This window comes from Mesoplodon bidens, assembly GCF_964165515.1.
Source record: "Mesoplodon bidens genome assembly, chromosome: 9".
NCBI lineage: Eukaryota > Metazoa > Chordata > Mammalia > Artiodactyla > Ziphiidae > Mesoplodon > Mesoplodon bidens.
Genome location: NC_138166.1, coordinates 4,343,491 through 4,357,538, shown reverse-complemented (window position 1 = coordinate 4,357,538; position 14,048 = coordinate 4,343,491). Strand labels below are relative to the sequence as shown.

The 14,048-nt window shown below is 33.4% G+C and overlaps 1 protein-coding gene across 5 annotated transcripts in view; it reads right to left on the bottom strand.

The window, feature by feature from the left end:
* The window catches only part of HGF (hepatocyte growth factor), an 81,013-nt gene that overhangs the window by 50,289 nt on the left and 16,676 nt on the right, over window positions 1-14,048 (bottom strand). For 3 of the 5 annotated variants that reach the window (XM_081243469.1, XM_081243473.1, XM_081243471.1), the window contains 3 exons: window positions 12,132-12,244; window positions 10,518-10,632; window positions 4,942-5,084 (listed from right to left, as the gene is read on the bottom strand). In XM_081243469.1, the coding sequence (XP_081099595.1) occupies window positions 4,942-5,084; window positions 10,518-10,632; window positions 12,132-12,244 (371 nt within the window). Of the gene's footprint in view, window positions 1-4,941; window positions 5,085-10,517; window positions 10,633-12,131; window positions 12,258-14,048 lie in introns of all 5 variants that reach the window. The other 2 variants (XM_081243470.1, XM_081243472.1) reach the window with 2 other exon arrangements.

Genomic DNA, 14,048 nt, shown 5'->3' with positions numbered 1-14,048 from the left:
TCCTGAAGTATAAATGAGCGGGATCCAAGAGCATACCGATAGAGGTGCTCTGGTTGGCCAAGGTCAAGTCCACATAGGTTATGTAGTATCACATTTCAGCTTTTCATCTGAATGGGGGTACAAACTTAGTTCCCATTTTTAAAAGAATGCAAGGTTTGATATGTTCACAGAAAATGATACAACATTGATCATTGTTGTTTGCTCCTTTGTATTGAATGAAAGAGTAGAATAGAATCCTGTGAACACAAATAAGGGGATAAAATATCCACATGGACAATTTCTAATCTTGTATAGTACTCAGGAATCAAAATATACCTATTTTGTCTCAATCAGAAAATGCAGTTTATAAGAGTATATCCTTTTCTTTTTAAATTGAAGTATAGTTCATTTACAATATTGTGTTAGTTTCAGGGGTACAGCAAAGCAATTCAGTTATACACACATATGTATATATCTATATTCTTTTTTTTCCATTTCCACTACAGTTTATTACAAGATAAAGGATACAAGATATCCTTTTGTAATTAGAGTGAATAAAAGTATTTTCCGGGAAACTGTGTTGGGGCATTATTAAAAAACACTTCTCCTGAAACTTTAGAATTTTTAATTTTCTTAAGGAAACATAGCTACACAAATGAAACAGGTGATTCTATAAGATGACTGCTTTCCAACATGAGCGGTAGATCAGTGCTTCTCCAAATTTTAATGTGCATAAAAGCTACTTTGAGATCTTGTTAAATAAAGAGCAAGTTCTGATTCAGTGAATCAGGACTGGGGCATTAATAACAAGCTCCCAGAGGATGATGATGATGCTGGTCCTTGGACCTCACATTGAGTAGCAAGTTTGTAGATAATTTATTCAATTCTGAAGGTTCTTAGTGTTTGGCTTTTAGGAGAGAATGGATTTTACTTAGACCTTGAAGGATGGATAAGATGTGGATAAACTATAAAGGGGTAAAATAACATAAACGGTACAGAAACATGAATTAGTATGCTATGTTTATAGTGAAGTGAAGAGAGTTATGAATGCAGGTGCAGACCTAGTGAGATTGAAAAATAATAAAAGTTAACAAAGAATGTTAGATTTTGGAAGGCAAAGAAAGTTGCTGTTGGGGTGGGAATTAACTGAATCCTGTGATAGGACTGAGATGCTAAGTATATTATAGTTAACATATTCTTTGATTATTCAGTAATTTTAACATATAAGAAATCATTTGACCCTTGCAGTGAGGACATCAAGGCTCACAAAAGTTTTAAGGGACTTACCTAAAACAGAAAATGCCAGATCTGTGCCTGGAACATAGGTCCTCTGACCCACAGTCCAGCGCTCGTTCCATTCTCCCTAATTGCCTCTTTGTCCTACATATTTTAACTTGTTTCTTACACATTCTTACTGGTCATACTTTAAGATAGGTTGAAAGCAAAACTTTCAGAAAGTCAGTCTCCCTGCCTTTTCTCACTATTGTCCTCATTCCCCTCTTCACTCCTGTTTACAGCAGTAGTTTGCCCGCCTGTTGGATTCTCACCTACTGGGGGCTAGGAGAAACGAGACTGACCATCTTATCCAAGGATGAAAAATTGTGGTTTCTCCATTGCATCAAACCATCAGGTTGGTCATAAAAATTACTTCGAGAAAGGCAAATTTTGAACTCATATTTACTTCTCAAACATCAAGAATTCTAAGACTCTTCTAAGTTTTCCCAGCTCAAAGTCAAGCCGTATAGGTGGAAACCAAGTCCACCTACCTACCAAGGGCTCAGGTGAAAGCATTATCTATATAAGAGTGCAAGAGGGTGAGGATTGCACCTCCTGCTGTATTTCCTTTCGAATCTGTCTATTGTTGCCAGTGTATTATTTAACCGTTCCATCAAGTTTTTCCCTTAAAAAAAAACAAACAAAAGCAAAATACTGTCCCAGTTCACAAAAGCTCAAACTAAATAAATGTTTATGTTCAAAAGTAAATGAATACCTTTTTCTAATTATAGTTCTATCCTAATTGATAATAGAAAACCACAAAAACTACAAATTAATTGTAATATAACTAGGATTAATTTAACACCTTTCTCATATACTAACTAAACTCAAAAATTACTGTGTTCCATTTTTATCAATCATAAAACCACAAGTGATCTGAGTTTACAGACTAAAACAACTATTTTGAAAATATCTCTCAGGCAAATCCACTCTAGTGATTACTTCAGCAAAACTGAATGTTTAAAATATGAATAGTCTCACAAATCCACATTTATAAATAATAGTTTTATTTAAATCTTTGTTTTTAAAAGTTTTTTGCCACACAGAGTATGGAATTACACATTTAAAGTTATGGCAGTATTATTTGGTATTTTAAGTGTAAGGTATTTAAAAATAATGATTATGGCTTAATAAAATGCATTTACTTGAATATTTATCATTTAAAAAATCTGGTTCAATGACTAGTGATTGCTTTATTTTAAATCCCAAGCAAATGTTAAAGCAAGAAGTCAAATTTTATATACCTCTGTTTTCCATAATCTTTGAATTAAACATTAATGGTAATATTTTCTTTACATAATTATGTAAGGTTCTAAATGTGATAAACGAGTATTCATTTTGGAATGCTTTTTATATTTCAAAGGTTTAAATTAAAAGAAGATAATTTTAATCTTTAAATACCAGATATATTTTTATGAACCAAAATTTCAGACAAATTTCAGGTGATTATTTAGCAAATACTTCAATATAGTTAAAAAAATTTCAAAATATATATACTGTTCTACTTGTCCTTTTCCAAAGAACAGTCCAAAGTTGACCACATACCTTTCTTATTTAATTTTAAAATATACAAAATGATGTGATCATTAACATTTCATCCATAATAATATAACCTTTGGAACTTGACATTTACAATATCCATAGATTAAAATGTCTCACCCATCATACTATTTAAACATTGTGGATTTTGAGGCTTTTTCCTCATATAAGTATTTTAATAGAAATTTACATCATATCAACATTATTTTGTATATTTTGTATTACCCGTTTTATAAATAGCTATTTTTCTCCATTAATGTATTGACAATGCTTCTTCTTATTTTAGATCCTCTTCATTAAAATCATGCTAAAACATTGTTTATGTTAGCATGAATTTAAATATCACAGCTCAATTCACAGTCCCTGAAGTATGTTTAGCCTATAGGACAGGTGTTGGTTTACTTCTCTCACAGGAGGGTTATTCTACTCTTTCAGACTTCTAGTTGTTTCCAGAAAAAGCATATCTGCAACCTTTAATGCCACCGTGACCTATAGCATCATGTGCCATTCATACTAATGATCAATGCCCTTTTCTAAGGGGAGGTGCGATGACCTCAAATCATTGAAAAATATTAGGGACGTATACTCTAATGAGCTAAGGAAGACCAGAAATTTTTCCAAGCATTTATTTTTTATCACATTTATTCTACATTGCCTGTCATTTTAGATATATGCCAATATAGTTTGATGAAGGTTCTTCTTTTAAATCAGGGGTTGAAAAATCACATTCCCACAGACTAGGCAGGCAAGATAAATGCTAAACTGTTTAAAGTTTGACCAATTTACCTTCCCTTGAAAACACTGTCCCAGATCAAACAAAACCAATAAAGAAAAGTCCTTACCAATAACTTTCAACCTCAGAAAACTGTGATAGCGGAGAATTCGCTAAAAGTAGGGTTTTCTCCCACGTATAAATTTAAGACAAACATTACAGACTTATTCATACAAAACAGACATTCATAACGTTATCACAGATCAGTTTATTATTTTTAAAAGAAAAGAAAAACAATGAAGAAGTTATAGTGAACAGAATATGGTATGGAATGGAAAGTAAGGATTTACAAACAGATGGACCTGGCTCTCGCACATGAATTCAAGAATTTTAAATTAACTAACAACAGAAAACAAATTCACCTTCTCTGTGACAGTTAGCTAACAATGGCCTTTTTATGTGATAAATATCAACCTAATACTTAATGAATATTATGGAAGAAATAGTTCAAAAAATATTTGGTTAATAACAAACAGGTAAAATATCTTACTATAAATATTGGACAGCATTCCAGCCATAATCCCCACCCCAAGTACTTCAAAATGCTACTAAATTTTTATCAGAATTCAATCCATGTTTCATTTTGATTTTTAGTCTTTTAGTTTCTGACAAAACTAAAAAGCCAGCTATTCAGTAGCCAGATAACCAAGAAAAATGAAACCACATACAATGCTGAAATGGTTACTCTTCCTTCTTGCGGTCATTCAGTTTCCACTGTAAAAGTAAGGACAGTGCCCTTTCATGCTGTGAGAGGAGGTGAAGACACAGACATGGGTTTAGAGTGCCTGCCTTCCAGACAGCCTGTGATCTACTGTTTTGATCTCTTCAGATACCATTCTGAATGGTATTCAGTTCCAGACTCTGTATCAGATTTGGTTCACCAAAACACACACAGGGCACTCGAACTTTCACTGACCCCCTCCCTTATTCTCTTCTGGGTCCTTATACCCTTGCCACACCACTTCAAAATAGCTTTGACAAAACTTCTGCAGAAGCGGGTTCTGGATGAGTAGAATTAGAATTACTCATAAAGGGCTGTCATTCTGCTCCTTTCAGGTGATGTATGGGAGCAGATTTTGAGCTATTATGAGCTCAAAACAGCAGATGAGGAAGCCCAAACTTTTACTCTCCCCGAAGAGATACCTCAGGCTCTTTTGAAATTCAAACTGATAACTTGCTCCTTTATTTTGCATTAATCTGATGATAATCAGTTTTTAAAACATCCTATAAAAATGCTCGAATTATGATCTATAGTTGCAATTGAATGAACATCATATTCATTGTGATTTGATTCAATTCTGTTAACCTTTAATGTGAGTTGCAGTTTTACACAAAGGGAGAGCAGAGTGCCCCACATGGCATTCAGGTTCATTTACCTTCTGAACACTGGGGAATGTCACAGACTTCGTAGCGTACCTCTGGATTGCTTGTGAAACACCACGGGCCCCCTTCTTCCCCTCGAGGGTTTCGACAGTAGTTTTCCTGTAGGTCTTTACCCCGATAGCTCGAAGGCAAAAAGCTAGTTTTAAAATGATAATCATTACAGTATAAGAGCATGCAACTTTTGGGGGGCCTATTAACTTTACTAACTAGTGGGTATGTTTTCCCAAAAGTGGAGAAACCCTTTATTCTATCTCAGACCCCCATAGATATTAACTTGAATTCTGTCATTTCCATCAATTCTTAAGATACTTAAATTTTATAGACATTTACCTAACTGAATTCTCATATTCAGCAGTCTTAAGAATGATTCATCTCTGGATTCACTAAGAGCCAGTCATTCTAGAGCCTAATTGACATTGTTTGAACCACAATTTCAAAGTTCCACTCAAAGGCAGCAAATGATGGAGGATAGCCACTTAGGAGAGAACTGCAGAAACACTGCACTAGACCTTGAAATCTCACTATTACACTGCTTAACTGAGATAATTATTTGTTTGTTTATTGCTTTTCTTATGAATGATAGGCCCCCTTTTTTCTGCATAATTGAGAAATAGATTGATAAAGCAACAGGAACAAAGGGTCTAGAAACAAATTGAATCTGGACTCAAATTTCAGCTCTGTCTTACTAACTGGAGACCCCAGCGGGCAATTTAGCATCTTTCAGCCTACTAGCTTACATATACACTGAGTATAACCATAACTTATAACATCTTACACCTATGTGGTTGTTTTGAGAAGTTCAGAGAGATGAGAGGGTAATGGACACTTAATAAACTCCATCTGTTATTAAGCACGCTCCACTTAGTAGTCTTTAGACTGTCATAGTAAAAAACAGAAATGCTTATTCTCTTTAAAAATTTTTAAAGTTTTCACTGTGACTGGGGCTTGGTGCTTTCAGGTTTAGTTCATGATAGTTGGTCATTGCCTGCAGACTGCAATATATTACCTTCATTTAAAATGTCTAATGCCCTGGTTATAATTTTGTTACCAGCACACAGTACTTCAACATAAGAGCAGAAGAGTTCAAAGCCCTTTTTATTCTTTTGTACTGCTTCTGACCTTGGCCTCAATGATGCTGCAAGTGTCTGCTAGATTGCACACAAAAAAAGCATAAGTAAACAATATATATCTGTAGGTAACATTAGTAAGCACTTTTTTTTTGAAAATCCGGTTGCATTTTCAATATTCAGTTCAATTTTTGCTATAAAGCTTAATTTCTACTTTTACTGACCTCTGAGATCTAAATGGTACTTAAATTACAGTGAAGTCCAAAGATCTTAGTATCTCAGTAAATACCATTCAAATATGTTTCCTACCCATTGAAACCTCTAGTTAAGAAATAATCATTTTTGTTATGCTGTGGCATAAAATAAATATGGACATGCCTTGGGTACCAAGCAACATTTTGCAATGAAATTATTTAATTTGGACAGGAAATACACCAGAGTTAAGTGCTCAGAAAATGTAAATTATTGGTCAAAAATAAAGAGTCCAAGAGACTTACTACTAACCAAACATTTTCAAGATATCTATTAAGTATTATAAACATTATGAAATACAAAAATGTCTTTACATAAAGAGTTTATATCCCTACTTCACTAGCATTTTAAATATTGGGGAACAAAAAATAGACATTAAGTCTTATGACTGACAAAAATTATAATATAATGAAAACTTATCGTGACTTTACAGTTCCTAACAGTAATTTTCAAAGGAAAAATAGGTCATCTTTCGTCTTAGTTTTAACCCGATTATTCCAGAAAAACTTAAGATAATCTTTGTGCAATTCTGTGAAAATTATTTCCTTTCACTTTGCCAGTTCTCCAATTTTTCATAGTAAATGTATAATGAAATACTCATTTTTTCTGATAGAATCAAAACTGACTTTTACTTTATATTTTTTCATAAAGTACTGCATTAATCAAATTTACCTAAGAAAATCCCCCTATAACTCTATTTTCTGAAAAAGCTTGGTATAGTATAGTACTGAGAATAAGTTATTGTTAATCACAAAAACCTACATTGTTGCCCCATATGTATCACTCGACTAGTATATGACACTAGCCCTTAGATAATTTACTTACTCTTTGGGTTTTCAACTTCACTTACGAGATGAATGGAATTATAATTATAATTATATTATATTATTATAAGCTCCTTCATTTTATATCATTTTATGTATTAAGTTTAAAACACTAAATAATGATTTAACACATGTTAAATGCACACATATAAAATATCTACAGTTTTAGAGATTTTTACACACACACACACACACCCCTACATATACACACATACACCTTTCCAGTGGATTTGTAAAGCAAAGAAGAAGCTGTGTAGAAGTAGCAAATGGGACTTCCCTGGTGGCGCAGTGGTTAAGGATCCACCTGCCAGTGCAGGGTACATAGGTTCGAGCCCCAGTCCGGGAAGATCCCCACATGCTGCGAAGCAACTAAACCCATGCGCCACAACTACTGAGCCTGCGCTCTAGAGACCATGAGCCACAGCTCCTGAGCCTGCACACCTAGAGCCCGTGCTCCGCAACAAGAGAAGCCACTACAATGAGAAGCCCATGCACCGCAATGAAGAGTAGCCCCCAGTTATCACAACTAGTGAAAGCCCACGCACAGCAACAAAGACCCAACACAGACAATAATTGATTAATTAATTAATTAATTTTTAAAAAAAGAAGTAGTGAATGAATAAGTCAACAGTTTAGTAGGAAAAATGCAAGTAGGAAGGGAAAGAGATAAAGTAGAAATCAAAACTAGCTATGGTTAAAAGATGAATAAAGTTTTCCCACTGGAGTTAATAAAAATGAACAATGAAGAGAAAAATGTGTGCTGCTTTCCACAATTCTATATCAATGCATATCACATTCCTCTCTAGGACATGCAGGGTAAAGAGCAGTCTGGGTCATCTCTTCTCTTCAGTCTTTGGTGTATATGACTTTTTACCCCGATTAACTGGTTTTCTTTTGTGTTCTGAAGTTTTCAGTCTGCTTTTCTTTAGTATCCCGTACTTGACCAAGCGATGAAGCCTAGCCCTGCTCTTTGCACTCTATGTGTTCATTCAGCACATGTTTATGAGAACCTATTACACACACACCCTGTACCACTCAATAGGCTCTGTAATAAACTTTTACTCACATATGTACTATTTTTGGTTCTCTGTCCTTGTGAGCAAGGCTTTATTTTTAGAGAGATAAGTGAAGCAATATTTAAAATTGAGTTACATCCAAATATACTTTGAAACATAAATTAGATCTTCTGGGTGCTGGCCACCTTTTCGTTTCTTTTAATATGAACTGTGTTCATAGGAAACTTGATCCATTCCATCATCTGCTTCTTTAATGAATGCTGGGTGGCCAGTGAAGGATATAGATGTAGATATCAGGTCACCTGATTTTCTAGTTAAGCTTCTATACTAATTTCATCATCTATCATCATCTTCCCATTAAGCCACTTGTAAAATATTTCAATTTAGGGAGTTGACAATAAATCACTCCTCTAGACACACATATATAGATATATATTTCTCTTTCAATTTTCCATAGAGTTAATCTTTATTTAACACTTAAATGTGTTAACCCAGCATGTAGATATTCCAATAAGCTGCTAATTGATGAAAATGTGTTACTCCCATTGAATTAAAAAAATTGATTAATATACAAGGTCCTCTCAGCCCTAAAGCTTTATATCACAAGGAAATGTTTGTTGGTAAAATAGCTGATTGGCCTGGGAAACCAGTTCCCAGGGAGATCTCTTTCACATGTACTCCTGTAGCAGAGAATCACAATCATAGAGAATTTGGGTTGAAATAAGACCTCTACTAGGTCATCCAGTGCACTCTCCTCAACTAGGGTAGGATTGGTTTCAAACGCCATTCCTTTGTTCATGAAAAACTTAGATCCATCTATTTAAGCGAAATATTTTCCTCACTATGCAGGGAGTGACACCATGCAAATCCTTATGAGAGGACAAAACCAATTACATTGTTGGTTTTGTAATGTAAAGATAAAACTGTGTTTTGGAGGTATTCATGTAATTCATAAGTAATGAATTTGGAAAAATTAGTTATTTTCTGTTATTGAAACACTGTAAAGGTGATCTGCTTGGACACTTACTAGCTGTTGTTAACAAAGCCAAAATCACAGGTTTGATCCCAATGTAGAGCAACCAACTCTTTTTCTTTTTATGTGGGCCAATGAACTCGGTTTCTGTTTACTGAAGTAAAATCATCTTGCATAGTTTTGCCCCCCACCAAATGAATGAATTGGAATAAAAAGTGGACTCATCAAGGCAAGTTACTACCTCTATTGCAAAAACAGGTCGCAGCATGTTCCGACTGATTTGCTGGGTGTTTAAGGCCCTGGGGTTGTTAAAACACAGGATACAGAGTGACACTGGCTGGCCTCAGATTCTAGCTGTACCACTTGCTAGTTGTGCATGACCTTGAAAAGTTACTAAGGTTCTTTGCTCTTCAGCTTCACCATATAAAAAATTGAACTAATAAAATCACCTACTTTGTGGTTCTTGAGAGGATTAAGTAAGATAAACCAGGTATACTGCTCAACAAGGTACTTGGCACATGGTAAACTAAATCTTCCAATGCATCTAATAACCAGGGAGAGCTGTTTTAAGCTACTTTAGTTCCTGTTAAAATTCTTTGTGACATAAGTCTTGAAAAACTCTGGCTATATATGGCTCTCTAGTGAGTAGATATCTATGTTTCTCCTCCATGATGATTAAAATTCTCAGACTAATGAGCCTATGGATATTATGTTTACTCATCTTTAAATAGCATTCATCTGTTATAATGAACACAATTCTTCTCTTCACTATAGACATTTAATTTCCAAGAAATAAGAAGTTTTTTCTAGTCATTAGGCACTAGGTGAAATGGGAAAGTTGGTCAATCTGAGGCATGAATTTTTAGCAGAAGTTCTCAATTTTGACTGTGCTTTAGAATCACCTGGGGAACTTTAAAAAAAATACTGGTGCCAAGTGATTCTGATTTCATTGGCCTGTGTTGACGCCCAGGTGGCAGGATTTGTTAACGGCTTGTAGCAGGTGATTTTAATGTGCAGTCAAGTTTGAGAACTACCATGGTTAAAGAACATTTGGCCCCTGGGTAAGATCAGAATCTGTTCCATCTCCAACTTAGCACAGGCAACCTCTCCACTCCAGCTGCAGAGTGCTGTGCCTTTTCACAGGCAAAGAGAGGGAAATTTTTTTTTTTTTTATTTTTCTTATTATTTCTTCCTAAACACCAAGATCTATAAATTCAGGTTTTGAGGTGAAAAACGGTTAGGCTACATCTTGATGATAATTTTTTTATTCTTTGGCTAATTATCAGTTACAAATTCAGATAAGGTTTGACCTAATACACTTCTGCAAAGTTGGCTAAATTATTATAGAAGTGTAGGATTATTCTGAAGCACTACCTGGGATTGGTAACACACCTGTAAGAGAGAGGCTCTATCCTCTTTTCTTCATGCTATTCTTACCTGTGTTCGTGTGGTATCATGGAATTCCAGGGCTGGCATTTGATGCCACTTTTAGTGATAGATACCGTTCCCTTATAGCTGCCTCCTTTACCGATGATGCAGTTTCTAATGTAGTCTATCAGAAGAAAGCAGAGAATAATGTTATAACTATGTGTAACATATATGCTGTGTATGTTAGAAATAAAAACGATAAAATTCCATTCAAATCTTTAAGTAATGCTTATAAACCATCACAAATCATATTGAAATTTCTTGCCTAAAAATTCTACTAATATTTTCAAAATAAGACATTTCAGAGTAATCCAAAACAAACAAAAAAGACCATTGAGAAGTTTTAATTTTGTGAGTATATACCTGGATAACTGTAGAGATTAGTCTACCTACTTAACGTAGATTATTCTATATACTCAACTGGACAGGCAAGTTTAATTTAGCATAATGACTTGCTCAAATTCACAGACCATTTTAAGAACATATTAAAAATAAAAAATTTGTAAACCTATATTGAATTCAAAAAGTTACTTTAAGATAATGGAAATAACTGATTTGTCTTTATATCAGTAAAATTGTGTGGGGTTTTGTGTATGTGTGTGTATGTGATAATTACATTATGCTGATTATTATTTTCCATATTTTTGCTAACAGATCAGCTGCTAAATTATAGGACAATAAAATTGAAACAAACTATATATTTCTATCCAATAATAGTATATACAGTTGTTAGCAACCTAGAAGATTAAAGATGGTTTTATAGTAGATTATGAATTATGTTTAGGATTTACAGAATTATTGGGGTGTATAGAGATCATCTTATTTTCTAACATGAATTAATTTTAATTTCATTTATACATTTTCCCTATTAACAAAGAAATGTCTGTGTATATTACTAAATATCTAAGCTTAATAAAAAACACAGTATGATTTAAGAAAACATTAAAATTGAAATAAATAGTATTATCATAAACATAATTCATGATTATTATTTTGTGTAATGAGAGATTTATTCTGTAAAATACACATTTAGTAAACATTCTTCAATTATTTTATTATTATAAATCCACTTTTGAACAAAATAAATACCTTGTGAATATAATATCAAACTACCAAAGTAGACAAATTAACTAATAATATGGTCTCAATTCTTTCAAAGATTTTTTATAAGTATGTAACTAGGAATAGATCCAACTAATCTTTCAAAACCTCCACGTTTTGTTGTTATCAGCAATCATCACTATAACTTAGATTAATTATCCAAAGTTATTAAAATTTAGAATACTATAGTAAGCTCAAAATTTGCTGTTATATAAAATGTCTTAAACTAATAACTTAAGGTGTCACTTTCTAAAATGACTGGAGAATATCAGTTCTGAGAGATGTTACTAGAAATAAACAAAGAGGGGAGGGATAATCTAACTATGGAAAATTTGGGAAAAGCTCTCTTTAAAGTACTATACTGAGAATAGTCAAGGCAGTAGTGTCATCTGTCTTAATAGATGAATTGACTGCATAATAGATCCATGATATAATGGAAAAATCAGTTAGAAAGAGGACTGTGGCATTACATATATTTTATACTTTGTTTCATTATGAAATATTTAGGGAGAAACCAGTTACCTTTGTTTTCATAGAGGTCAAATTCATGGCCAAACTGTTTTTTCACTCCACTTGACATGCTATTGAAAGGGAACCAGAGGCATCGCTTTCTTGCTTTGTCAAAAACAAAGGCCCTGAAAAAAATATCTGAATGAAAAGAAGGAATACTACTATTTATACAGTTTTTAAAGAATAGGCACCTGGTTTAAACAAGGAAGGCAATATAAAAACAGACGCATTATTACATATACAGAAACATGAGGGATATTTGAACCTACCATTTTGATAGCCAAATAAGACAGAACAAAATTAAATTTTATAGGTGTAGATTTAAATATCAGATAGAATAAAATTTGAAATGTTCTCATGTTATTCTAAATGACACATAGAAGAATGAGGGCTTCAACAAGCAAAATCAATATATAGCACAACTACTTGGAATATTTCTGAAGACTTTATTTTTTTTTGTAAGTACACAGCAAGTTGGAAGATATTTTTGCAGTTATATACAAATTATTATATTTGAAATATCATGATTAACTTCTAAAGGTTGTAATTGTATAAAGCACATTCTAAAGTGACATGTCCTAAAATGCATTAGACAAATCACCACCCCAGGAGACTCTCCAGCAAAGAAGGATCTAAAATCAAATGTTTGAGAAATTTTGCGTATAATATCCCTTCTTGGTGAGTTATAAAGCATTTAAGTTTATTAAAGGCGATGAAAATCCTGCTCTTAGGTAACTTTACGTAAGTCAATGTTTCCTAAATGGATTTGCTTGCATAAGCATTTCTAATTTAAATAAAAAACTACTAATATCAGAGAGAATATGCTTTTGATATATCATCTTGACAAAAATTGCTGAAATGTGTTAACTCCTAAAATTATCATTCCTATAACTAACTATTATATTGGTATTTTCTTGCTCACTAAAAAAAAGTATTTCTAAAGAAAAATGATAAATACAAAAATCCCTTAACTGAGAATAGTAAAGTACTTAAAATTTTCAACACATTAAGTGTTACCATTTCTAAAAATACAGGAAATAAAGTTCGAATTCTGAACTATTTTCTTTCCATTAAGAAATAGTATCAAAACTCCTTCTTAACCATGTTCATGCTAATTATGTCACCATGTATAAGCATCTAATTAAGAAAAACACATAGATTTTTTAAGAATAAAGATTTTTTTGCTTCCAGACTATATATATATATAGATATATAGATATATAGATATATAGATATATAGATATATAGATATAATATTTTAACATCTTTATTGGAGTATAATTGCTTTACAATGGTGTTTTAGTTTCTGCTATATAACAAAGTGAATCAGCTACATGTACACATATATCCCCCATATCCCCTGCCTCTTGCGACTCCCTCCATCCTCCCTATCCCACCCCGCCAGGTGGTCACAGAGCACCGAGCTGATCTCCCTGTGCTATGTGGCTGCTTCCCACCATCTATCTATTTGACATTTGGTAGTGTGTATATGTGCATGCCACTCTCTCAATTCATCCCAGCTTACCCTTCTCCCATGTCCTCAAGTCAATTCTCTATGACTGAGCCTTTATTCCTGTCCTACCTCAGGTCCTTCATAATTTTTTTTTAAGATTGCATATATATATGTGTGTTAGCATACAGTATCTGTTTTTCTCTTTCTGACGTACTTCACTCTGTATGATATACCCTAGGTCCATCCACCTCACTACAAATAACTCAATCTCGTTTCTTTTTATGGCTGAGTAATATTCCATTGTATATATGTGCCACATCTTCTTTATCCATTAATCTGTTGATGGACACTTAGGTTGCTTCCATGTCCTGGATATTGTAAAAAGAGCTGCAAAGAACATTGTGGAACATGACTCTTTTTGAATTATGGTTTTCTCAAGGTATATGCCTAGTAGTGGGAATGCTGGGTCGTATGGT